Genomic DNA, 27041 nt, shown 5'->3' with positions numbered 1-27041 from the left:
GTTAATTTCATGCTAGGAAAAGCTACTGCTGACAGGCTGGAATACTAAAATTCTCCCTTTTACCTAAAGGGGAGGAACAGCACAGGATGAGCTCCGATGCCCCACCTCATCCTTGGATTCTTAAGCTAACTCACACTGAGAGCAGGTGATTGCTTATAAAGAGGAGGCAAAGAACACCTCCAGCAGCTCTGTCCCTTCAATTTTTTCATGCATGTGAGCACTTAGGGCTAATCACGTGTAAAGCGCTGCAAATGCCTAGTATTTCGCCACCGCCTTGCTTTTATCCCCATTTCCTTGCTTATCCCTGCCAGCTTTGTTCCTGGGCTGCAAGGGCGAAGCCTGCTTTTCAGCCTGTGTGCACTGCAAACCGCAGCGGGGCCTGGATCTAGATGAGGGCCCCTAGCAACTATCACACAGCACGCAGAAATCGTAATTTAACATTACAGCCCCTAGCCTCTCAGCTGGGATGCATGCATCGAGCTGCGGGTATTTATTCACGCTCCCAGCCAGAGCTAGGACCATGGCTGGTTTGTTCCCTGCTCTGACACCAGCCTGCTGCGCGGGCTCGGGCAAGCCGCTCTGCCGTCTCCCCATCTGTACACAGGATGCCCACCTCCTGCCTTTCTGGAGCCGCTGAGCTGCTGCTGCTGCTGCTCTGTAAGTGGGTTTGGAGAGGGCTGGCTAGCGGCCCGCTGCAGCCCACCGGCCATGGCTTGCAGCCACCGTGGTGCTCTGGCCCCATCCCGGTCCTACTCGCGGCCCTCCTCCTTCCCCCATGAGCACCCCCCGGCTGGCTGCCACCTCTTGAGAAAGGGGGGAGAACCTCTCTTAAAGACTCTTCTGTATTTGCACCCTGAGCCCAGGCCTGCTCCTCCTCCAAGCGCCCCGGGCAAGGACCCCGGTACGGGCTGACTGCCACCCCTGTCCCACCCCGCCTCGGGGCCGCCTCCGGGACAGGGGTAGGGCCGAGGGGACAGTGTGGAGCGTGCGGGGCCGGTGCGGGGCCGGCGCAGGGCGGCGAGGCCGCCCCACCCGTCGGGGCGGGCTCGGGCAGGCCAGGTGAGGCGGTACCGGCACTGCCTTTCCCTCCGTGTGCAGCGTCCCGTCCCGTCGCGGCCGGCCGGCGCTGCGGGAGCCGGCGGCATGGCGGAGTCCCAGGTGCTGCTGCTGGACGAGCTGCACGTCAATGAGAAGGTGACGGAGGCCCAGGCCCGCTTTTACTACAGCGAGGAGCAGCGCCGGGCCCTGGAGGCACTGGTGACCCGGGGCGAGGCGGCCTACCGGGAGGCGCTGAGGAAGGAGCAGCTCCGCGACTTTCTTTCCAGCCGGGAGCTGCAGGCCCTGCGGAGCGGATGGCGGGGGTACGACGACCCCGCGGAGGGTGGCAAGGTGGCGCGGGGGCCCGGCGGAGAGACCCTCTCGCTGGCCTACTGGCCCGAGTGCTCGGACACGGAGGTGCCCCCGTTGGACTTGGGCTGGACCGACAAGACCTTCTACCGGGGCATCAGCCGGGTGGCCCTCTTCACGCACCCCCGCAAGGAGGAGGGTGCGCCACACGTGAAGGAGGTGGTGCGGGAGATGATCCAGCAGGCACAGAAGGTAGGGCCTGGCCAACACGTGAGGCTGCTGCCCTCGACGGGGCATCCCTGCCCGCCTTCACGCCTGGGCCATGGCTGCCTGCATGGAGGGCTTGGGCTGGGGACGCGCGGGGTGGAAGGGAGGCAATAGCTCACCCACCATGGCCAGGCTTTCCTCTTTGGCCCCTTCCGTACGCACTCCAGTTGGTTGGTGTCCGCCAGGCAGGGCTCTCCCTGCAGTTTGTTGCCAGTCACTTGTTGCCAAAGCTGATGCCCAGGATGGGGTTAAACCCTTACACATCCCCCAGCCCCCAGACTGGTTGGTGGTTTGCTTTGTTCTGCACCACTCTGATCCTCTGACTCAGGGGAAGGCAGGTTATGATGCTGTCATGGCCAGCCTTCTTGTAGAATCATAAAATCAGCTATGTTGGAAAAGACCTTTAAGATCATCAAGTCCAACCTGTATGTGCAGGTATCCCTAGTTAAACACAGGGCAGCGAGTGTGGTTATGGAGTGGTGGTTTATTACGTTTATTTTTTGTGGTCTCAACACTATCCAGCCCGGACTGTGAGCAGCCAGACAATATGTGGCTGTGCCTCCTATTTATCTTTGGCTGGAAAGGACTGTTAGTGGTGACAGAGCACCCACGGCAAGGAAACAAACTAGCCACGATGCTACAAGAGCTTGTGCTGGATAGGAGGGGGCAATGAGGAGGTTTTTTCTAGGTGTAGGTGAAATTTCCAGGGAAGACCACCCAAGAACAGATCCCCTTCAGGGCTGACATCCCCCCTGGGAAAGGGGGCTAACAGCCCAGCAGACTCATTCCTGCGTTTAGTTTTTCTGCTTTCTGGTTTTTCTTCTGCTAATGCAGCAGTGATTTCCTCCTCCACCTGCCTCATCCCCCCTTTCTTTGTCCCCGCCAGCACACACTATACACACAACTTTTGCAAGACTTGTTAAAACCAAATCTGCTGGGAAACACTGAAAACTTCCAGAGAGGCATTAACTAATCCAGCGGGTGAGCTTCACGGCTCCCTGCTCACAAAAGTACGTGCACACCCCAAAGTCCTGTTCAGTGACTGATGCGATCAGTCGTATACGAGAGCCAGAAGCTGTAAAATCCTCATGCTCCTATTTAGTGCAACGTCAGATCATCTTTGCGCTGCTCCAAATGCCTCTACCGACTGTAGAGGCATTTGGGAAAGCACTGGGAAACTGCTGCGCCTGGCACCTGGAAATAATTAATTCCTTTGTAGATTTTCATGTTTCTCACTGACTGGACAAACTGTGCCCCTCCCAGCCCAAAGGTGGTTTCATGTTTAACAGCCATTGAGTGTTTAATGGTCCTTTTCATGATAACTATGCGTATTGTGTTTAGCTGAGCTGGCCCTGGACACTAAAAGTCTCCAGGTAGCAGCTTTTAGTTCAGCAGAGGAGAGTGGGGTTTTGTTGGTTTTGTTTTTTTTGGGGGGGTCTAAACAGATACTAGTAATGTGGCACATGTCTGTGGGTGGCTTATCATCAGTGTTTTACAAACATATGTTAATTAAGCTGCCTTGCTGCAGTGAGATTGGCAAGTTAATGCTTGCCAATCTTCACGTATCTATGAAGAGCTAGGCACACCTATGGGCCTAATAGATAAGTTTATTATCCATGGGATAGATAGAGAAATGGGGAAAACCTCTTGCAGGGGCAGACACTCATGCTCTGACTTGCTGTACTTGGGAATGCTCCTAGGTAATCTTGTGGCAAGGGTATGAGAAGACAACAACAGGGGCTGCCCACTGCACATTTTGCTGGCTTGGAAGTGCCATCTGCAAGGCAGCTCATCTGCTTTTCGAGCAGGACTGCAGTTCGCATGGGTTTCATTCACAGTCTTGCAAAGAAGCCTGAACTGGTCCAGGGCCCCAAAGCCCGGAGTGAACCATCCACTCGTAAGGCCAGTACCAACAATTAACGGTTTGTCCAGGACACGTTGTAATTTCTGCAGTCATTGAACTCATTGCAAATGGAAGGGATGGAAAGAAAGCAACACTTCTGCTCTCAATTCTTGATCAGTTCTCTACGTGGATGTTCTTGTTTCAAATTAATATTCTTGTTCCTAAATCACTACATCAATACCACAGTGTGTGGAGGGGAGCAGGAGCATAACAGCCCTGAATTACTGCATAAACTGTTCATGCCTTTAATTATAATCTGCCTGTATATGAAGTTAGGCAGGAATAAAGTGGCAAAAGTTCACTGTATTTTAATTTTTAGAGCTTCTGCTAACATTCCTTGCATCTTGCTGCTTTGTGCTGGGAAGTGGGAACCAAGGCAGGACCTGAAATCCAGTTCTGCCTAGCAAAAGTTATATGGGGGCTTAGTAGTAGTATAATGTAGCTCCACTGTAGTTCACCTGTATCGGGAACTTACGTGTTAATAATGAGCATGACCACAATGTCAGCTCTTTTTCCTTTTTCTAACAAAGAAAAGCTTGCATAAGCAGTGTTGACAGAAGGAGCCTGACAGAGCAGATGTGTTGGTTGTTGTTGGCCCTACAAGCAGAGACTCAGCAAACACAGTAGGGGTTTACCGTGGCATCACTTTCCCAAAAGCAATTTGTTCAAGGGCATTTTTGAAAGGAAAGAAGTCTCTGGTGAGAATTATTCCCCCTCCCATAGGGGGTTCTTTCAACTTCAGCTGCACTTCTTCCAAATTTCAAGTGAAGAAAATCCACTGTTCAATCCAGTCTTCAGCTCCATTCACCTGGATGTGCCATCCTCACCACAGCCTGGGCTTGTCACTGTGACCCCAGCACCTGGGAAGTTAAGGCAGCTCTTCCCAGCATGCTGTCAGCATGAGAAAGGGAGAAGAATGACAAAACATCTAAGTTCAGCATTAAAGTTGCTCAGAACCTTCTTGGTTTTGTCGTTACTCATCCTATGGATGTTCAGGCTTGTCTGTCACGTCAGTGCAGCCTTTTGTTTTTATGTAAAATCTATGCCTGGAAAGAGGCATAGTTTTGTACCAGAAAAAAATATACATGCGAAGAGGAGGAATGATCATTTTGCCTCCAAATCTTGAATACTCACCGCAGTCCCTTCCTGACAAATACGAGGTGTTTATGTTTAAGCTCCGTAAGACATTCCCCAGCCATTCCCCTGAGAGCAGATTTCTTACAGGGAACTGGGAAAAAAGGAAAATAAAACTCTTGTTGTCTGGATTATGCATCATGGCTGAGGATTCAGGCCTTGGTTCCTCAGCACATTCATTCTTCCATTAGTCACCTTCTGAGTAAGTGTCAGAGCTGTGTTTTTCACTCTTATTTTTCAATCTATTTTCAGTGGTGTTCTTTGATTTAAGTGGATCTGTACAGAGGCAACAAAAGTTTCACAATACGGAGGAGAAATCAGGTATTGGGCATTCCCCAGGCTGCTGAAATATTCCATCTTCCCTTAGAAGAAGGAGAAATCTCAAAGATATTTATTAAGTTCCTTCCAAAGTGCAGCAGGAGCCAAACCAGAAAATTACAAGATTATCGGCAGTGCTTGGGCATGTACATCCCTGTACTTTTGTTTCTCCTATACCCTCCTCCTCCATATTCTCGTATCTGTGCTCTGCTTTTTTTTTGCACCAGTGTGATGTGGATCCCTTTCACTTCCTAATAGCTTATTCGGTTGTCTCTCTACTCTCTTCTTGTTTCCAGATTATTGCAGTAGTCATGGACGTATTTACAGACCGGGACATCTTCCGTGATATTGTTGATGCAGCATATAAGCGCTGGATCCCAGTCTACATAATCCTAGATGAGGAGGGTGTGAAGCTCTTCCTGGAAATGTGCAGATGCCTTGACCTCAGTGACTTACAGATCCGGGTAAGATATTCAATACCGAGTCATCAGCTCCTGCAGGTCAGGAGTAATGAAGCTTGGAATTCACTCAGACAGGCAAACACATGTCTTCCTGCAAGTCACATCAAAGCACTTAGACAGGGGTTGATGGAACATGGAGGTGTAAGAGAGTGGCTTGCCAATACAGAAAGAAAGAGAAAGGAAAGATTTGGATTTTTTGCATTTCACCTGAGACCTTGTGACCTAAAAATTCCTGTTTGGGAAGAAAATTGTCTGAGTAAATTCCTGTTTGCAAGGATTCAAACTGAAGTCTGGTGTAGCACTATGAGTTGTTGTCTGCATGGATCGCAGTTATAGGACAAATACACTCTGTGAAATCAAGACTTTCGTATCCAGCAGTGATCAGCTGGGAGTGAATGAGCTTGCAGTCCTCCTTTGCCTGAGCACATAAAGGCCTGAGGAGCATAGCTGCTCCCCAGTTCCATAACAGAGTATGCCTTCATATAGTACATGCAGCACAACTGAGTCGTCAGCCTAGCTTGGCTGGCAGCAGCAGCCTCAGTAGAATCTCATTCCATTACATACTGACTGAAATCCTTTGTGTGTTTATAGTTAGTGGTGTATTCCTTGCCTTTTTCATGTTTTTTAGTCACTGTCACTACTACAGACTTGTTCTGAATACTGACAAAGTTGCTAGGTGGGAAACAACCTATGCGATGCCAGACTCTCCCCTCTTGTGATCCAACTGTTCCGAGCAGCGGGGATGGGGGGAGGAATAAAGCCTTTTTGCCTGGAGGAAGGCCAGATCTTCCATAAACACTCAATTAATAGTTGAAAAACAAATCCACAACCAAAACTCAAAAAGCTCCAAAGATTATAGAGGCTCATACTGGTTAACAGTTGGACTTGATGATCTTTAAGGTCTTTTCCAACCTAAACTATTATATGATTCTCTGATATTAACCATTTTAGGAGAATCATCTTAGTTCTGGATGAAAATTACTTGCATATATCTGAACAGTGCTCCTGTGAACTATCACTCTGCTCTGAGTTTCTGTACTTCATCAAGAAAGACATCCAGCCAGGCAGCTTTCTCATCTTTCTCCAAAACAGAGATAGAACTTTCTTTCCTCTGTTGTCTTTGAAAGCAAGACAGACCTTTTTCAAGCTTCAGGGGTATTCTGTGGCTTAGGCTTGAATCTCTTTGGTACAAAACTGTGCAATCATAGCAGTAGTTCCTTTTGCTCTGGTACCCATTTCCCAGTACTTTTCTCTCCGTGTCCATCATGTATAGGAATGGTGCCTTCAGTATGCATATTTTAAGTCCTGGATAGAGTGAATGAAAAGATGCCCTGGCATTTTGTCTGCTTTCTCCATTTTTAAACAGGAAGTGGCCCCCTTCTGCTTTTCCTCTACCTCTTTCTCCATAGGTATCTACCCAGACTTTACCTTCCAAAACCAATTATCCAGTGACATGCCAAAGCAGTGACTAGGTCCTGTAGCAGCCTGCTTGTGTTACCCTTTCCAAAGAGGTAGAGTTCAAACTGATGTCTTCAATAGCAGGAGAAAACTCTTTCTGTGCTTTCCTTCTCTCACAGCAGCCCTTGATATGTTTTTGATTAGACTCCTGCTAAGTTGAGCTGAGGGATATCCATTGCAAAGGACTTTTTAACATTCTTTTTTTGACCTAGTTATTCACATTTCTGCAGAGCTCCAACCCGCAGACTGCTGTCCTTCAACTTTTTGCCCTCCTTCCCAGCTATCTCAGACTGTATCTTAAATTGCCCTTAAGGTAGTTGTATTTCTTTTCCGGTGTGGATAAGGCTTTAGCTAATCTTGCTAAGGTCAGTGCAGTTTATTCCTGTTTATAGTACTATGGAAGGTCTGGGAAGAGTCTTCTTGTAAGGGGAAACAAGTCATTTGCCTCTCAGGGAAGATGGCTTCTTAGTATCCTGCCCAAGGCTGCCTTGGATGTATTTATGCTGCTGCTTGGGTCAGTATGGCAGAAGTCATCATACAGTGATTGCCCTGAATCACCAGGCTTTAGATACCCAGGGAATCTCAAGCAAGGTTAAGGCTTCCCCTTCATGACTTCCCCCACCTCCACCTCATTGATGGAATGTGTTGAGGGTCATTTTGATCTTTTGGTGTTGAAGACCCAGATTTTAAAAGACAGTAAGCTGGGCCTCTGGTCTTGCTCAGGCAGAATCGTTTTGTCCCACACTGATCACAGATGATGCTGGAATTGCTGAGGAAGAATGAGAAACTCTAGTGCAGTTAACTCTATCATTCACCCATTCTTTATTTATGACTTTCTTTCTTCTGGTACCTGCTTTGATGTATGATTCCCCCCCCTTCCCCCCCCCGCCAGATTTTCAGCATCAGGGAAAACATTCTTTCCTTACACAGTCTTTTTTGTAATCATTTTGCTTTCTTCTAAAAGATTTTCACCAGCAGGCCACTAGTATCCTTCCTGGCCTTCCCACCGTTCCTTTGGAATACTTGGACAATACAGGCTTTTTCCTCAGAAAGTTGCAGCAATATGGGATGTAACTTTAAAGTTTAGAGGCAGGGAAAAGGATCCCAGGGGAAGAGGAAGAGAGATGACATGCTACCATGAGCTGTCATTGCTGCAGGGCGAGGATGCTTATTCTGTCTTCTGTCACCACCAGATGCTCAGATCATTCACTGATTCCCGCACTTTTGTTTCCACTGCTGTGTTCATGCAGCACAGAGGGAATACTTCAACGGTCCTAATACAGGGAGATTTACTGTTAGTGCTGGATTTTGCCCCTTTGTCTATATACAGTGCTGGGCATTTTCACAAAATTCCTGGCTAGTGTATCATTTTGGGATGGGAAAGTATCATGATCTGCTGACAGTCTCCCAGGAGGGAAACTGCTGTAGGAAGACAGTGCCTCACAAAACAAAAGACAAAAAGTTGTTTACTGACTCCAAGCATGAAATGAGAAAACCTCAGTGTTTGTCTGAAGGCCAGAGATCACTAAACAAACACTGAAGTTCAACCACTGGCCCGTTCATGCTGGGCTGTTAGTAAGAGCATGTACTGTGTGTACAAGTCATTTGGCTTCCTGAGCCTACAGGACATGGTTTGCCAGACCTTTGTTAGGTTTGTTAGGCCCAGGTCTGTCCAGTGATAACAAAGTGTCAGTCACAACAAGAGTGTTCTTTGGAGATCACAATGGATCGAAGTACTCAACTACAAAATTCATAGTCCCACACAAATTCTCTTTTAGTTGATCTGAGGGTGGCTGTTCTTACCATCTTTCAGACGAGTTCTCCTTCTTGATTAGCTTCTGCTAATCAAGACCGCAGTAACAGACACTCCTGCTCAAAGACAGGGAGTTCACTTAGAGCTCCAAGCAAGCGCAGGGAATGAGTTACTTGCAGGAAGTTTCACCTTCATGTTAATTTTTACATTCATTTTTCCAACATGTAAGGAATTCCTACCCTCACTTCACTCTTAAAACTTCTCTTAAACTCTTTAACTCTTAAAAGCTTCTCCCTCATTTTTGGAATTTCTTATCAGTATTTCTATATATTAGGGCCACAAGGATAAAGAGGGGGCTGAAGCACCTCCTGTATGAAGACAAGCTGAGAAACTTGGGGCTGTTCAGCCTGGAGAAGAGAAGGCTGAGTGGAGATCTCGCAGCAGCCTTCCAGAATCTGAAGGGGGGCTATAGGGATGCTGGGAATGAACTCTTCATTAGGGACTGTAGTGACAGGACAAGGGGTAATGGGTTCAAAGTTAAACAGGGGAAGTTTAGATTGGATATAAGGAGGGAATTCTTTACTGTGAGGGTGGTGAGGTGCTGGAACAGGTTGCCCAAAGAAGTGGTGAATGCTCCAACTCTGGCAGTGTTCAAGGCCGGGTTGGACAGAGCCTTGGGCAGCATGGTTTAGTGTGAGGCGTCCCTGCCCATGGCAGAGGGGTTGGAACTGGATGATCTTAAGGTCCTTTCCAACCCAAACCAGTCTGTGATTCTATGATTTGAATACCTGCAAGTTTTACTGTTTTGTCAACAAGCATGCCTTTTCCAGAACTGTTTGCAGCAAACACGTGGGGTGAAGCAGTAGTACAAGAAAACGAAGGATAGAAGCTGTCCCAACAAATTCTGTTGACTGAAGGGATCTGATTTTTCCAGGGACAGCAGAAAGGGGATCTCCACATTCAATGTGGAATTGTGGAAAAATTGTGGAAACCCACAGTCAGTGTAAGGGTCTGTTGAGTCACTGTCATCTATCGGCTACTGCTTTTGTCTGTTAGTTTAGAGGTTGCTCATGCCATCCATCACAACTTGAAATAAAGGTCATATATATCAGCAGTTGTTTTAAAAGGAAGAGTACACACAGGATTCCTTTTTGGAAGTACTTAAAATGCTTCCTTTTAGGGTCTGTCTTGAGTAGCCTCCCAACTCACCCCCAGCTGTAAGCACTAATGCCCAGGTCTGTCCAGTGATAACAACAAAGTGTCAGTCACAACACAACCTTTCTAAACTGGGTCTAATTTATCTCTCCGTGGATTCAGGGTGAGCTTTAAAAGTGTGTCACAATAAAGCAAGAAAGACTGATTCCTTCACTCTTTGTATTAAGATGCTCTGTCAGGCTTGACTCTTACTAGTTCATAGTAAGTTGCTGCCAGGGAGACGTTAGTCACTGCTTGTGATGAGGAGTGGTGCAAGCCTGTGTAAAGTAAATGCGGACATTTAATGCAGGTTGCAGCTTCCATAAGCCAAGATATGACAAATCTCAAGCAGGCTTCTGCAAGGATAACAAATCTGGAGGGGTCACTTCTATCTGGTGAACTATCTGGTCATCCACTCAAAATATTCATTACTATTGTAACAGTAGTGTGTCGTGCCCCCCCCCCCCCAAAAATAGCTGCAGTATCACCTCATTTATATTTGTCTTTCCTCTGTTGTTGTTGTGTAGTCTATCGTACATGAACCCGGGTTTGTTCCTCCTCTGTACAGCTTGATGTATCAACCTACAAATGCTCCGTGTTTCTTCAAGGCAGAAAACATTATACAAATAACCTAAGTGACTCGATGTTTATATGACTTTGTGCTTGTTTTCTGCATTTCAAGAGGTATTTATGCACTCCTGTGCCTGCTTTGTTCAAGGAAGTTTATGTATTCAGCTGTTTGGTTCTATCCCCTCTGTGTCTTTCTAAGGATTATATGTAGTTCAGTTACTGCAGAAATTCAGGTATGCTTTATTCCCACCGAAAGAAGATGATGTAACATACAAACACGATAAAATCCACACTTGTTACATGCTCAGAAACTTTCTGCTCACACAGGCTGGTATTTCCTGATTCACAAAGGTACAGGACCCATGTGTTGACTGATTTGAAAAACAGAGTCCTTCTTGTCACTTGCAGTCAGTATTCCATGATTTGGCCAATCCAGCATTCAGCTTTACTCAGCAAGGAAAGTAATTATTTCAGGTGATCAGCCAGCCAGCTACAAATGTTATTCTAAATACTGGAAGGGGCACCCTTTCTCCCGTGCTGTAGCCAACCTGTATTCAACATCCCACACATATGACTCACTGCTAGGCCTTGGGCAAATCACTTCATCTTTTTCTCTCTCAGGCTCCTCATCTTTAAAACAGGGTAATAATACTTTCAGCAGTGTTGTGAGCATTAATTAGCTAATGCCCACACATGACTCCAGACAGATCAAGCAATAGATGACTGCAAAATAGTAGTATCATCAGTTACTGTTAGTCAGAATTTGTATTGCTACTGCTGTATTTTAATGGGGCGAAGAGGAGCAGATTCAAAAGGTAAGAGTTATAATTAGAAAAATGCTATTTGAAAGAGATCTGCATTCTTATAATCACTCGTTCCTGCACGTTGATTTCTATAGCCTATCAATATTTAAGCTGTCAGTGAGATTTATAATCATAGGACTTAGCTCCTTGTGGGATCCAAGGCTGTGCTAGCATTAGCCAAATCCTCATGATTCTCCTGCTCTGCAGATGGAGCAAGAATGAGGCAAAGGCGAATTGACTTTCCTAGAGCATCACAGCGAATAGCATCAGAACTGTGATTACAGTTGGGACTATCTGACTCCCAACCCTGGATTTATTACTCCGGATCACAATACCTCTTAGCTTTTCATTGTTAAAAGAATTCTTACAGAAACAGATGGTCAAATGAATAAAATGGTCTATATTTGTGTGTCAGAGTGCTCTAAATAATAATAATTTGCTCTAAACTTACACTGACAATGTTTTGGGGGGGAAGCAGTGTTGTTTCATGTTGGACATTTTGGCAATTTAGCCGCATGTAGCCAGGACCCATGAGCAGAATAACGCTTGGCCCAATACGTGCAAACCTATCCTTATAGTAAGTGCAGGCATACATCTGTTGATGAAAGTTATGTGACCTTAAATCTGCTTTTTCTCTGTGCCTAGTAGTGCTTTGTTTCATTACTTGTAGGTTTGCCTGCCAGAAGCTGTGAGACAGGAGGTCTGGGGAGAGATATTTTTCTAGCTACTTCCATGCACTTAATGAAAAGTTTTTCCTTTCTCCTCTTCAGAGATTTTTGCTGATCTATTCAGGACATCGGTAGATGTACCCCACTCCTTTTGTTCAGAAAACGTTCTTTTTTTTCATTCTCTGTTGAATAGTGGAGAATCTGGGTGGACACTCTATTTGGGGTTCTTATAGCAAAATTGTAAAGGTCAGGGTTCTCCTTTTGTAGTATCAGACAGGAAACATTTATCTTTTGAACAATGGAATTGTTTTCTCCTCTCTTCCGTAATAATTAAGTTGTCCAGTCTTCTAATTTGCCCAGTTTTGTCAAGCCATGTGTTGATGGGAATCACAACACAAGCACAAAAAGAACTTAATCTACACCTGTCTCATACAGTACCCTCCAAGTAACCCTGTCCTTTACACCTTTGCACAGATGTTGCAAACTTCCTTGGTTTTGTAGTCCTGCTAATGTAACCTGGAGAAGAGCTCATGGGTGCTGTAGAGTAGGGATCAGGATTTAGAGAGTGCTGACATGACTCAGAGCTCCCTCTGAATCATTCCCCTGAACTGGGCTGGGCTTTCTGAGCTACAGCATAGGACTGGAGATGCAGGATTACTTGATTTTGAAAGCATTGTTTTGCCAGTGGGCTAAGATGAATAGCTGAAGACAGCAGGCAGGGTTACAAAGATGCTGACCCATTGGACAGGGCTATAAACTGATGGAGGGGAGTGACTTGCTTTGGCAGGGGATGACAACAGGTCTTATGGCACTATGCTTTTATTTCTGCAACCCTTCTGATTTCTGGTGGATGACACTAAATGAGCTGTAGTCCCAGAAGTAGTGAGATAATGTGAGTGACATGTTAAGACTTGGAGCTGGCAATTATATCATTCTCTGCCCTATTTATTGTGACATTTGGTCTTTTCACCTCCCTGTTAGAATATCCGTATACGTTCTGTGACAGGAGTTGGGTTCTACATGCCAGCAGGGAAGATCAGAGGCACACTGGCATCTCGATTTCTGATGGTGGATGGTGAAAAGGTGGCCACTGGATCATACAGGTGGGTCGCTTTTGCATGAGGCAAAACTATATTCTTTGTGTAAAGAATGGCCTGTGACTTTGCTTGAGAGTCTTCTTTTTGTATCATTCCCTTTCTTATTCCAGCCTCTGTAATCTGTGTGGTGTGTGTAGAAACTGGGGTGGGACAACAGAGAAGGTGGCATAGAGCACAAGCTGCTCCTTAGAGAACAGAACATGCCCAAGCCAGTGGACCATTTCAGTGGACTAGAGATAGTTCTATACTGGATCAGGTGGTGGTCTGCAAGGACTCCCCACCAGCCACTGTGCTCAGTTCTCTTCAGTGAGGTTTCCATGCTGGGGGTTCCTCCTGTTGATGCAGTGTTGATTTTTAAAAAGGGTAAACTGTCCTTCAGAGTTCTGGGGCCTTTTCTTCCAGATCTAGTCTGCATGCCTAACGAAGAGCAGTAATAAGCTTCATGTATCCATCCTGACCCATCTTGGCAAGGACATATGGGCAAATGGCACGATGCTGCATATTCCTATGTAGTATCTTACGCATTACTAGGTGGGCTGGGTCAAGAATGCACCCAGAAATATAATGTTGGTTCTGTTTCCTGCCTTCAGCTTCACATGGAGTTCATCACACATTGACAGAAACATCCTGCTAGTCTTGACAGGACAGCATGTGGAGATGTTTGACATTGAGTTTCGTGAGCTCTATGCCATCTCAGAGGAAGTTAATTTCTACAAGGAACTGGGTATTGCCAACCCATTCCTTCTTGGAATTGGGAAGCCAGGCCTTCGTTCCTCCACTGTGGCTCGGAAGTTCATTAACCCCAAGTATGGTTTAGTGGCAGGCGCAACCCGTGGTGATATGATGCTCTGGGCTTCACGACACAGGCAAGATAATCAGGGGAACATGGAAAAGGAGGAATCAAGTGAGTCAAAGAAACGGTTAAATCAGTTTCTGAATGACTTAGTCACATTGGAGCAAGAGTTCCCAGAAATTGATCCACCTCTGGAGAACTTGAACAAACTGAATCGGAGCCCTCAGAAACTGCTGTCCCGGCTCCACATGGACCTGAAAAATAAATCCAAATCCAGAGAGTCTATTCGTGATGTGAAGAAAGAAGATGCACAGGCCAATTCAAAGCAAGGAAAACGGTTTGCCAGTGGGCTTTTCAGTCGCAAGGCCAAACGGTCTCCAGGCTCAAGTATTGAGGCCAACTCTTTTGCCAGTGAAGGACATTCAGGAGAAGATCTTGGGAACATGAAACTGGAATATGAGCAGCTCAGCATTGGCCGTGCCAGTGTTCGGAGCACTGGAGGCATCTCAGGTACGAGCATATTCTGTCTCCGTGTCCCTTGTTCTGAGTCTGGCTGATAGGTGGTGTTGTTTCCTCTACATTAAAATGTGTGGGATCAAAGAAGAGTAGAAGTTTCATCAAATGATACAGGCAATTTAAGTTGAAGGCAGTTTAATGGCTTTTTTATTGTAAAGTTGGTACTTCTCATGTAAATGTTTTCCCATACTTCTCAGCAAGCGGATATGGGACAAAGGGAGAGAAAGGTGAACGTTTCCTTATGTAAACCAGGTTGTGTGTACAGTTCAGGAAGTGCACTGCCCTAATAAACAGCAGCAGTATCTTAGAATGGTTTGGACTGGAAGATCGTCTAATTCCAACCTCCCTGCCATGGGCAGAGATAGCTTCCACCAGAGCCAGTTGCTCAAAGCCCCATCCAGGCTGGCCTATGTTCACTATTGTCATGACTAGCAGGGTGCAGGCAGATTTTCAGTGTAACCCTTCCTTTCCTTATTTGGGTTTAGTTGGATGTGATTCCTGTGACAACTGGAGAAGAGAGGAAAACATTTTTATGTTGAGGTGAGAGGGCAAGGAGTGGAGGAGAAAGGTGGAAGTCTTTATTTTGCTCCTTTATCACCTTCTGAAATAAGGGAGAATGTTTCGAAAATGGGAACTATGGAGAAGTACTAGATCTCAACTTTTCTTTCTTTGCTAATCATAGAATGCATGATTGATATTTTCACTACATCCTTCTAAGGCTTCATCTGGTTGAAGACATAAATGGTAAAGATGTCTCCCAATTTATGGGTTCATAGCTAACTTCCCAAGGTTTTACATGTTTTATGACAATGAAGTAAATCTATGGACTGTTCAGCCTGGTTGTCTTCCTCTCTCAATGAGCTGTGTTAGGTGTCCATACATCCTGTGCCAGCAGGAAAATAAACTAGTTCCAGGGAGAAAATTTTTCCTCAACTTGTCTGGCCACAGACCGTTCTGTGCTCTGATGGATGCGAAATGCAGGCGCAGAGAGCCTGAATTCCCTTGAGACTGCCATGATGTGAAATGGAAAGACATTCTCCAGAGACCAAAAACGAAAGCACGGTATTGGGAAGGTCAACAGCAGCAATTGATTAGGTCGTTGGAAATATTTCTGGTGGAATGAAGCGCAGACTCAAAAGTGCCAAATGAACACATGAGAAAGGAACTGTCAGAGAGCATGGATTGTTCGTTTAAGATGATTTAGGATTTGTGTTTGGCATTTTGGAAGGCAGAAGGAAACCCTGGTCTAAAGAAGTCCTCTCTCCAAATCGCTTTAAAGCTTGAGCACGGGCGGTTTTGCTGATGGGCCGCATTCCTCAGAGCCAGGAAAACAGTATCTTCGATGACCTATAGGGAGGTTTATGGGCATTTCCTTTCGGAGGAATGGACCTGAGGGCTTGCACTACCCTCTAGTGACAAAAGCAGAGTATTGTGTAATCTCTGATTTGTCAGCACTTTACAGGATCGGAGATGCCCCGAGTTTCTCACTGTCAGCTGTTTTAAAGCAGACAGTCCACCATTCCTGCAATGTCATGTTAAAATTAGGCCCAGATTAAGGCACGAAAGAGACTGATGTCTCTAGTGGGGCCCCTTGTGGGGCATTGCACACTCTGGGCAGCAGGGATGTCCCTATTCCTTTTAACACAGTGGATCTGGGCCAGACAGTCTGATGCTAGGTCTGGACCATTTCCCGAAAGCCACTATCGTGCTATGCTGTTCAGGTTTTATTTATTGCCACTTCCTGAAGGCTGACACCTCTTTCAGTAATGACGAGGGAAGAACTGAGATCAGGTGCAGGGAAGGTCCAGCACACCAGCCTTCCCACTGTGCTCTTCCTCACCTGGTAAGTCTTTCCAAGGAGTCCATGCGAGTATTTTCTTGTTTTATGCAAACTGAGAACGCCTGTTCTTGGTGGCAGTAGGAGACTCCACAGCTTTTGAAGCATGGTGTAAGTAGACTTCGGTGATTGGGTGTTGTAAAAGGCTGAAGGAAGATCATTGCTTGGGTGTTGCACTGTTTGTGAAAGTTTCTCTAAACTAACGGTCCCAAAGTGGCACGTGAGTAGAGATGGCAGAGGGCACATTAGGAAGAGGGAGGCTTATGAGGAAGAGTTAAAAAACGTGTTACCCAGAAGATCCTGCAGCTACTCAATCAGTAGCACATTCTTCATTAGGATTTAATCGAAATTTCTTGAACATGGGCATGAATAGAATTCCGGCTTCAAGACAAAAATAGGAGGCACTTTGTTCTTGTGTAACTGTAGGAGTGACTTAGTTTTAAAAGTATAACTTTTCTTCGAGCAAGTCTAGTAAAAACTGGTGCTATCGTAGTCTGGGTGACAGAAGGGAGGTAAGACGTGAAATGAAGGAAGGAGAATGGTGCTTGGTATGCAGTCAGGTTGGGATGCAATTATTCAGAGCTTCACAGTTTGAAATAGCTGCCCTTACCTTTTGTAAAGATTAAACAGCACACTTAAGCCCTGTGGGCCTGCCTGTGCACACATCCTCCAAAGTCACTATTAATTCTCTAGTACCACAGAGACACATCCCACCTCGCAAATGCATAGAGAGACCAGATCCACACCCCAAGCAGTTTGCAGAGTAATTGAAAGACATTATTCAAGTAGGCTAAAAGTCAGGTTCAGCCTTGTAAGAGCAAATGGTGATGAAGAGAATCTGAACTGGTAAGTGATGAAAGTGTGTTCTGTGACAGTCTGAAAATCTGACTCGGTATTTGCATGCTAGAAAAGGATACCTACAAGTCAGAATTGGGAGTCTGGAAAATACAAGGGCGACAGATAGTAATGTCACAGAATAAGCGTCCAAATGAACATCCTGAGGTGGTGTTCTAGCACACTGCACAGACTGTGCTTTGTTTCACAAGGGTTCCTTGGACCACATCATCAAATTGACACAACTCTTGAATTTCACTGTTGCCTGCTTAGGAACACAACAGCAGCAGCAGCAGCTCTGAACCTGACCAGAATCTTGTTAATTTTAAGCTGCTGCTGGGCAGACTCTGATCAGCAAAGACACTGACATCTGTGTGCAGTTTCAGGGAAGTAATGCAAAGGTTTGAAAGCTGCGTTCCTTTGGAAGGCACCGGCTTTTTGTCGTGTTTTCTCCCCTGCAGTAAGCAAATTGCTCCTCATGAGCGCTGGTTGCAGAGCATATATACTTAATAGCAGGATTTTGTGTTTCGCTTTTGGGTGCTTCTTGCAACAAGGAATAGGATTTACACTGCGCACGGCAGTACTGCAGAAATAGCTGCTTAGTTACCAGTGGTGGTTTTCAGCCAAAGTGGGATCACGGACAGCTGGTAATTGGAATTTTCAGCCTCTTTTCTGTAGAGGAAGAGGAGAATGTTGCTGCGTGCATACAAGGAGTGTGTTTGCTCTGACTGTAGCGGGATCTGTAGAAAAAGGTCAGAAGACAAGTATACAGTGAGAACAATAAAGGAGTTGGGAGTAGAGATTAAGCAGAGAGGAGCACAGACACTTTTGAAAGTAAACATGAGGATCTTGAGTGTGATACAGACAGGGAAAGGAACAGGGGTGGTGTTGAAACAGGAGTAATGATAAACTTAGTAGTGACATACAGGGTGGGTCAAAGTGGGGACAGGAGGTAGAAGAAAATGCCATGGAGAGATGTGGGGAGGAGGCAGTAGCGTGCAAAGCAGCCGCAAAAGTGAGGGCAAGTTGTGCTGCAGCCTCCCATGTGGATATTAAGAAGTTGCAGTGTGGAAGGTGGAAAGAAGGAGGGGGAGAGGAGAAAGCTATTATCTTCCCCATCTCCTATGGATGAGGAAAACATTGATCAAATACCCACAAGCGAGTGACATGAAAAATGATTCACTTGAAGCCCAGTTCAGAGGCAGTGCTTGGCTTGAAAGCTGCCTTATCTTGGCAAGGTTGAGACTTCTCAGTAGGATGTCACCATGACCTGTGGCAGTTTTCCCTCCCAGTTCTCACTCCATAATGGCCACTGGCTCCAAGTACTTGGGAGATGTACACATACCTTCCTTCTGTACAAATACATGAGTGGGGTCTGTCCTTGTTCAGAGTGACTGCAAGCCACACGGCAGCCTCTCTCAGTACGTACTGCTGTGGGCTATAGGTAAGCCCAGGGAAGTATATGTGTAGTAAATGTATAGTATAGGTAAGCCTCGCTGAGCTTAGAGCACAGATGAGCTCCTTTACTTGCAAAAGCTTCTGCAAACACACTTTATTGCAGTGCTTGAAGAAACTATGCTGGGGCATCCAGGCCAACAACTGGCTGTAATGAAGGAGATGCAGGCACTGAAAAGTACAGATACTGGGAGCATGGAGAAGGAATCCATAGAGTGAGCAATGAAAAAAACTATTATGATACAAAATGGGGGCAGCGTACTTCTGCTACTGAAGTGAGAGACTTTGGGGCCCTGGGATTTGTCCTGCAAAGGAAATGGTAGAAATACTGGTATATGAGATGTTTGACACAGAACATGGAAAGACCTCTACTGAGAATGTGTGGGGATCAAATGGATGAGGTGACCTGACTTTTTTTTTCATACCTCCCCCTTTGGAAAACCTCCCACCCAAGTCATGGCCAGACTGTTTCTCAGTGCCAACTGGGACATGAGAATATCACTGAAGCTGGCCTGAGTACAGGCCAAAGCCTGGAAATGCTTCTCCAGTGGTTTTCTCCATAGCATACTTTGGATTTGCTCTTACTTTAATGTCTCTTCATTTCACAGTAGTAGGAAATACTAAGTCTAACACAAGGTGTAGCGTAAACAACATGAGAGTTTTGAAGCATGAGCCCAGATTTTATCAAGACCTTATTTACTTAACATTAACATTACTTTCACTTCTTTTCATTCCAGGTAACATGGGTCCAAACTCCACTATGAGCGATAAAAACAAACAATCTACCTGTGTGTTATCTTGATTGGGAAGGGTTGTCTGGAAAACTGAAGACTGAACAAGCTAGAACAGTAACCTCTTGATCGCTTTTGAACCTACAGCCATATACTTATGCAGTGGTCTGTAAAGCTACTGCGTGGTCCTGGATGCACCTGGCACCCCCAGTTAAAGCACACGTACTGGGTGAAGCATAGACTTTGGATGGTTGGTCCCTAAAATGAGAGTGATGAATGTATTAGTCCATATGTCTGTGTGCACACATATTTTATATATAAAAGCAACTGTGATGACTGGTCTCAGAGCCTGCTCTGTGTCCAGATAAATGCAGGAGATTTTCTGACTTAGTTGTGCTGCTACTTCAGTCTGTCTAGCTACAGACTCAGAGTGACTGTGTTGCATTGTTTACTCTACTGCACTGCAGAAATGTATTGGTCTGACTGGCTGGAAGGCTAAATCCGATCGAAGTGGCAGATTCTGGGTGAAATAAGAATGTTTACAGACAGCGTAGTAATCTTTTGTCCACAAGGAGTCTTCCTGTAGATTCTCGTTGTCACTTACCCACACAGAAATGAGTGGTCTGGGAGAAAGGTTTAGCTAGTGGAGGCCAACAGATTAGTATCTTAACTGTATATAGCAGTCAAACAAAGTGATCTAGCAAGAATGTAGTAAAGAATAAAAACAGATGTTTAACCTGCAGCTGAGACTGGGTCAAGAGAAATGCCTTATAAGGGAGACTGGGCAGGATCTGGGAGCAATAATGGAGCTTTGAGTGGCTGTTACAAAATCCTGTTTGTTGCTAATTCAGCAACACTTTACCATTCATGGAAACTGAATGATTAAGGAGCAGGTCTTTGAGGATTGAAAGAGGAAGCACAGGAGGCATACAAGCTTTTCAAATGTTTCTTTTTTCTTTTTTTTTCCTTTTTTTAAGTTAACCTTTCCAAACTCTAAATCATGCCAAAATCAAGAGCTTTAATCCATGAGAAGCACTGCATGCAGTCAGACAAAAGGCCATCTAATCTGCTATCCTGTCTCTAGGAACAGCCAGTAACAGGTGATCACAAAAGCATAAAATAGAAAGCTTGGATACAGAGATCTTTCTCTGACACTGTTCCAGCAGTCCATGGACTTTCTGAACTGGCAGTTCCTTCTGGACCTGGCCTTAATGAATGCACTTAGTCCTTTTTTAAATAATCCTTTTCTGCTTTTGGCCTCCATCGTGTTCTGTGGCAGTGAACCCTGACTTTATTGCATGGTATGAAAAAGAACTGTCGTTAGGCTGTTTTAATGGTTTTCCTGATGACCCCTATTTCTTGTCTCCTTGCCATTTGTGATTTTACAGAACTCTGTCATATGTCCTCAGTCATCACTTTTTCCAAGTTGCAGGTTCACGGTATACATAGCTATTCATTATATGGGACCTGACTGACACCTCTGTTCTCTTGTTTCCTAGCCCTTTTCCAGTTCTACCCACTAATAAGAGTGTAGAAGTGGGTTGGTTTTGTTTCTTCAGTGTGTGGATTGATGTTTCACTCTGCTTTCTTGCAATCTAAGTTACATACTCTGCTGTCGTATTTAAGCCCTCTTCTGATACCTAAGGAAAATAAATCCAATTAGGATTTATTTATTTAGGTGCAGGTAGACACCTGAAAACTAACATACCTGCTTGCCAAAAAGAAACCCCAACTATCCAGACATCAGAAAAACACAGGTTTAGTTTTCATTTTGTTTAGAGAAAGCATCTGTGTTTTTCACTGCACACAAAATTCAAAGCAAAGGCAACTACTGCACTCCCAACACAGAGCAAGCTGTTCCAAAGACTCTTCGAGGTGCTGTGTTGCAGTAGTGGTTGTTACACTGAAACAGCTGTCTGTAATTGATGATAAAATTTGATTGATTGATTGATTGATTAACTGCCTTTCCTGGAACTATATTTAACTTGAATGGCAAGCAGGTCTGTTTTGCTCTGGGTTTACTCTGTGGAATGTCTTGAGAATCTCAAACACCAAAGGTACTGTGCCCTCTCTTAAACATACTCTTCCCCTATCAGTGGGTTAAACGCTTGCTACGCTATAGCCTTCTGGGAACAAGTTGTAGTTTTACAGCTGGGTCTGTCAGCTCCTATTACCAGCAGTGTTTTATAAAATTGTTCCTGTAATAAGAGAAAAGAGGTGTTGGAAATGACACCATCACTTGGATTGTAGAAGTAATTTAATACATGACTTAGCCTGTTGGCTTCAGGTTTGTGGCTCATGTGCCAAAAGCCACTCACTGTATGCTTGTAGGATTGTCTAAAATGGCTTCATTTTGCCATAATTCCGTTATTCTCCAGATGCGTGGGAGATTTTATTTAGTTTTTCTTTTCTCTCCCTGTATTTATTTCACTTTGTTAACAGAGATCAGAGAGAAATTTATCTGGCCAACACTGTTCCATTGGTTTTTTGCTCTGATACGAACATTGTCATCTGGTGCTTCCTTGTTCTCCCAGACATTAAATGTATTTATTTATTTTATTAAATTGTGCAATAAGTTAATTAACTAACTAGTACCATGTTGAGATATATGGGCAGGTTTTCCAGGAAGTCCTGTGTCTCTTTGTTTTTATGTCTTTGTTGCTTCATCTGGGGTGGAGTGACTTCAGAAGTAGTCCAGGAGGCTGATTTCACTTGCCCTTCCTTTCCTTCTGTGCTTATTTATTAACGTGCTTTACTTTCTCTTTCCTGTGACGGATATGAGAACACTTTTCTTTAACCTTGTCAACTAACAGGATCTCCTTTCCAGAAAGATTCTCTCATCTGGTTTGAGTCTCTCTTTCGTTTGTCTCATGAGTCTGTCTGTCTTCAGCTTCGTTGCCACACCAGTTCTTGAAAGGTAGCATTCACCTGTTGTTTTCACATTCCTTCTCCTGTCACAGCAGTCAGTCTCATGCCTTGACTCCAGGGGCTAGTAGAATTCCTTAGGCTTATCACGCACTACTTGATTTGTTAATTTGAGAGAGCAAGCTTGCTTTCTTGCATGATATGAATCTGCTCCTTAAACTCAGTGTGACTCTTTGGGGATGCATGCAGCCTTGCTGATCCAGAGTGGATATTTCAGACACTGGTGGAACTTGTTCTTCCCTGAAGATAAGATCAGTTGAACTTGGACTATTTGGCTGCTCCTATGGCAACAGATCAGAGTCTGGGTGAGATGACCGCATTTATTTGGACTAGTCTTGCTAATTGTGGTTCTTGATGAGAGCTAGAAACCTGAGGCTGTGACCTGTAAAATGAATCTCTATCGCTCTTCAGATAAAATGTGGTTGATGGTGCTGGGGGGCAGAGGGACAAGAAGTAGTGGTTATGAACTCTGTTGGAAGTCTTCTAGTAGAGGCTGAAGTACAGCAGTCTTCAAACGAGTTGTCATTTGGTCCTTGCCCAAGACGCCACCTCTTGCAACCAAGTCACTACCCTCCCAGCGGGGTGAGGAAGAGGGGAGACATTTGTTGTTCCACTGCCATTTTAAGGAATAAGAATAGCTCTCTTTGGCATCTGTGTCCTGATCTTGGACAATCTCAAGAAGACGCCGGTTCTCCTGATCTCATTTACTCTGGCTTGTGCGCCCAGTTTGCTGATCTGGCTGACATACCATGGGGCCTACGCTTGTCTGGCTGAAAAACCATGGGTCCTGGTTTTGAACAGAGAGTAGTGAAGCTGTGGTTTGCAGCTCTTTCTTTCTGGCATGAAATGGTGAGTGGTTCTGAATGAGCCTCTGGACTGAATGTGTGCCTTCTGGGTTTCTTTGGTATGCATTTGTATATTTAATGTGTATGTGTCCAGTGAGCTACACTGGAGACCTTTTCTAAGTCAAACAAATAAACTCTACCATGTTACATTGAGCTAGTTGGTTTATTGATGTTGCATTTAATTTCTCAGCTACAGTTGCTACGTTTGGGGTTTCTTGCTTATTTGTCAAGAACCTTGACTGTCTGAATTAGAGCAGGTTTCAGTGTAACACATGAACATCTCTGGTCAGTGTTTGGCCATGCTTGTTAAAAGATGTGTGGGCAGCTAAATTCCCCGCAAGTGCAGCGTCCTGTGGCTTTGAGTACTTTGAAGACAGACTAATTCATTCCTGCCCTCTAGTTGCTGGAGTAGGCTGTAGCAGATGTCCACTTCAGTTTTCCTTCATTTTTTACTACCGCTCTCTTTCCGACTGAACTGTATCTTGCTGCAGCTATAAATGCATCTGACAAAGTGCCACCTCTGTTTCCCTTTCCATCTTTTTTACATAATTTGTACCTATCAGCAGTGACATTTCATTTATGAAACTGAGTCCCTCTGCTACATTTCGGTTTCACCTGGTACCGTGTAATCCTTGACATTTAAGTAACTCCCAAGCGCTTGTTTCCCCTGCTCCCTTTGTTTGTGTATACAAAAGCCTATTTTAAAATTCCTCACCATGTCTCAGAGTAAATCCAGCCTCAATTTTACCACTGGACGTTAAGGTACATGAAAAAGCACTTGCAGTAAACAAAATCTTTGCCTTTCTTTCAGTGTTTAAAACCACATAGCAATTGCATTTGTACTGTTTAAGAGGAGTCTATCTAATCCTAGCTCTTTTCACAGGGTATGTCAGTGCTCTGTGGATCCTGAACCTCTTTTGTTACACTATTAGCACCATCACTTTGTACCTTCTCTTTTTCAGCACTTCTTTTAGGGAGGCTCTCCAAGAAAGTAATATAAACTTGTCCTTCCGCTTGCTTCACTGCAACTTCAATACCACATTTTTCTCTTGTTTTTTGACACTTTGTCTGTGCTTTTGCAAAATCAGGGAGCAGTCCAGGAATTAATGACCTCTTTGTGTCCCTACACCCTACATCCCCTGTCCTTAGCCTGGTGAGGAAATGCAAATTTGGGAATCCTCATTAATAAGCAAGGCTTAGGAAAAGCACAGTTAGCTGGCTGTAGGAGCCATCTTTGAAGAGCAGCAAGGCTGGCAGATGTTTACCTAACTCTTCGCACAACACCTATTTCTGATCTTTCCTGCAAGTCTGGGCACGTGTACTGGGGAGTTAGGGTACGGAAAACCCCAGCATAATGTACAGCACCTCAGCATCCCAATGTGGGCAAACTTGCCATGCTTTTCAGCAAGACAGGGAAGGAAGGGACAGCAGCTGAGAAGTGTCTGCGGAAGAAGTTAGGGGCAGAGTAGCTGGTGTATCCTGAATTGGTAGCATAATGTGTCCACGTCTCAAGTTTTGAAGATGTTTCTGATACTGCTTCTCTCTCCCCTTCCAGCCTGTCTGCCTGCAGTATCAACTTCTGCCTTTTCATCTGACTTGTTAGGGTTTGCTTTCTTTTTCTGAAGCATTAAGATATGTCACTTGTAGGAGAACTGCAGGCATAAAACAGCTCTGCTGCTTGTCTCAGGTAGAAAGCAGCAGCTTCTAGATGATGAGGAGTGCTGAAAGCCGTGATTTCATAGACACTGGATGTGTGAAATTGCACATAACCAGGAAAACACAACCACAAGAATTCATGCAGAAAGCATAGAGGCAAACTACAGCATGTGAGTAACGAGGACTGTAGCTACTATAGAGGGACTGAAAACTAGAACATAAAAATGAGAGCTCACTAATGCATATACATAGAGCAGCATAGGGAAGGATCTGGGAGGTCAAGTTAAGGATACTTTCCATTTGTAAGTACTGACTGTATTCAGACAGTCCTTTGCCTTTTTAACTTACTTAAAGCAAAAATGCTTCTGAGGAGCAAATTTCCAATGTGCAAGAAAAGTGTGTTCCCCAGTGGGCTGTGGCCTGATCAGCATTTTGCATGGGCTTGGGGGTGGATTTGGCACATTCCCGCTGTGGGCTCAGTGAACACCCATGTTTCTTCAGCAATGTGATTTACTGAACTGGAGTGGCTGTTACAGGAAGGATATTGCTTTCTGCAATCGGACTGAGAGCAGACTGATTGCAGGATAGTGCACTGATATCAGGACTCTCCAGCCTTTGTACTATGGCAGGTGTTGTTCCCTTTTATTTAAAAGTACCCAAAGCAGTATTCCCAAGCCAAAGGCTAAGACACAAGACCTGAATGAACATGAGAACATGGAATGACAATGGAATGGGAACCCTTCTGCAACATCTGCATCCTTTTGATATGCGGGCGGAACATATTAGCCTATGGCTCCCCTGAACTGGATACAATATAATGGGAAGATGGAGAATGGGCAGAAAAACTGAGCACACAAGAGAGAGCACGCTGCTTACTTGAGCTGGATTGAGCATTAAAAACAACGGCTATGTCTTCCATGCCAACAGTGCGCGTGGGATAGGAATGTCAGCTGTCTGTATCCACAGAGCTGCAACAGCCCAGGTCTGGGGTTTTGCACTCTTGGGATTGTGAAGAATACAGGTGCTATACCTGAGTGTTGATGTAGGAAGACCCTTGTGTCTGAGGTTCCCCCTAGGACACAAGAAAAGGTGTAAGTGCTGCAGGCTTGGTTATAAAGGGCAGAACTGTACTTGCCCCTTCTTGCCTTGTTTTGTGCTTAAGACGTGCAGGAGCTATTTTATTATTATTATGCTCTGGGTTTTCTGAAACTTCAGCACTAGAGGAAACAGTAAGGAACTTCCAGGTAGCTGGGGACTAACTTCTGTGGAGGGGACACTTCCACAAAGAAAGATAATTAAAAGAAAAAGCTGCCTCCCTGAGAAATTACAGTATATTTGGTGAAACTTGGTGTGAAATCTCAAGGTGTGGATGTTAGACAACCTTAGGAAAAGGGCATTTACCTCAAGTGTTTGAAAAGAAAAGCTATTTAAACTTTGAAAGAGCTATTGGTTTTATTGTTGCAATATTTATGATCCTCTCTTTATAGGTCATGCAACCATTTCCTTAGTTATCCTTAATCTCCTACCAGAAATTCTTTCCCTTGGCTTGCAGACTCCTTTTGCTGAGCACTTGCACTACAGAGACAGAAAATAGCAAATCTAAACAAAGTGGGATCATTTTTAGCCGTCTTGCTAAGTGCACAACACATCTGCAGGAGGATCAATTGCTCTGATTTAGCATGGCCATTAGGAGCATTTTGCTGCACTGAAAGGAAGAAAATGGCTCCGTTTAGTGTCCTGAGGTATAACTGTAATAATCATAGACATTAGAAATGGAAAAGGCCACTAGGTCCTCTGGTCCATTGCCTCAGTACGATGAAAGGCAGTTCACCAATGTACCTTTTCTGGGACTTGCTAAATTATTCTACCACTTGTTTGAGATTCTCCTTCACAGCCTAATAAATCTCATAGGAAGGAAGTTAAAAAATAACTTTGGACATGTACAGTAGGTAGACATTCAGGCATTGCACTGAAATAATGACCCGTCTCCTGGTTTATCAAAGCGTCTGCCATTGCCCTTTCACAGTGAGGACACTGCAATATATTCACTTCCTTTGTTCTGTATTTATGACTGCAGCATTTCAATAAATCAAAAGTTTTCTGGAAGGAAAAGTTGGAACAGTCTCTGCTGGTTTCTCACAATTTCCAAACCGCTTTTAAAGATGCTAATTCAGCTGCAGAGCTAGTTACGCTTCTGCAAATCCAGGTTAATTTCCCCGCACCCAATGGGGTTACGCTGGGTTTACGCTGGATTTACACTGGAGTTACTGACAGCACAGTATGACCAACAGCTTCCTCTTTGCATCCAAGGAGGCAGACTCACCAGAACAAAGAGAGAGACAGACAAGCACAGGCGCCAACTACAGATGCTGTACCCTGCAGCCAAAAGGAGGGTGTTGTTCCAGGCAGGCTCCATCTTGTTTCAAAATCGTCCACCTAAGTAGTGCTTGGCATAAGTAAGTGGGAATTCAGCTAT

General features: G+C 44.9%; 1 protein-coding gene across 2 annotated transcripts; it reads left to right on the top strand.

Annotated features, from left to right (window-relative positions):
- Positions 1–605: 605 nt before the first annotated feature.
- FAM83F (family with sequence similarity 83 member F) lies at positions 606–26682 on the top strand. 2 transcript variants are annotated; one of them, XR_010612289.1, is made up of 7 exons: positions 606–657; positions 1099–1599; positions 5266–5433; positions 12858–12979; positions 13564–14276; positions 19146–21196; positions 26118–26682. XR_010612289.1 is itself a non-coding variant. In XM_065677692.1 (6 exons), exons 2-6 carry the CDS (start codon positions 1144–1146, stop codon positions 19208–19210), a joined length of 1524 nt encoding a protein of 507 aa, XP_065533764.1. In that variant the 5' UTR covers positions 606–657; positions 1099–1143; the 3' UTR covers positions 19211–23062. The 2 variants fall into 2 exon arrangements, 1 of the variants encoding a protein (XP_065533764.1); XM_065677692.1 differs by lacking the exon at positions 26118–26682 and having other exon boundaries at positions 19146–23062.
- The last annotated feature ends 359 nt before the right edge of the window (positions 26683–27041 follow it).

This window comes from Lathamus discolor, chromosome 1 (genome assembly GCF_037157495.1).
Source record: "Lathamus discolor isolate bLatDis1 chromosome 1, bLatDis1.hap1, whole genome shotgun sequence".
Taxonomy (NCBI): domain Eukaryota; kingdom Metazoa; phylum Chordata; class Aves; order Psittaciformes; family Psittacidae; genus Lathamus; species Lathamus discolor.
The sequence above is the reverse complement of the archived record's forward strand: the minus strand, read 5'-3'. Positions and strand labels throughout refer to the sequence as shown.

Bases quoted from the DNA above. Each gene is read 5' to 3' on its own strand.
- FAM83F (XM_065677692.1), top strand. From the start codon at position 1,144: ATGGCGGAGTCCCAGGTGCTGCTGCTGGACGAGCTGCACGTCAATGAG. The intron at 12,980-13,563 runs GTGGGTCGCTTT...TCCTGCCTTCAG, and splicing joins GTGGCCACTGGATCATACAG to CTTCACATGGAGTTCATCAC. The intron at 14,277-19,145 runs GTACGAGCATAT...TTTTCATTCCAG, and splicing joins GAGCACTGGAGGCATCTCAG to GTAACATGGGTCCAAACTCC.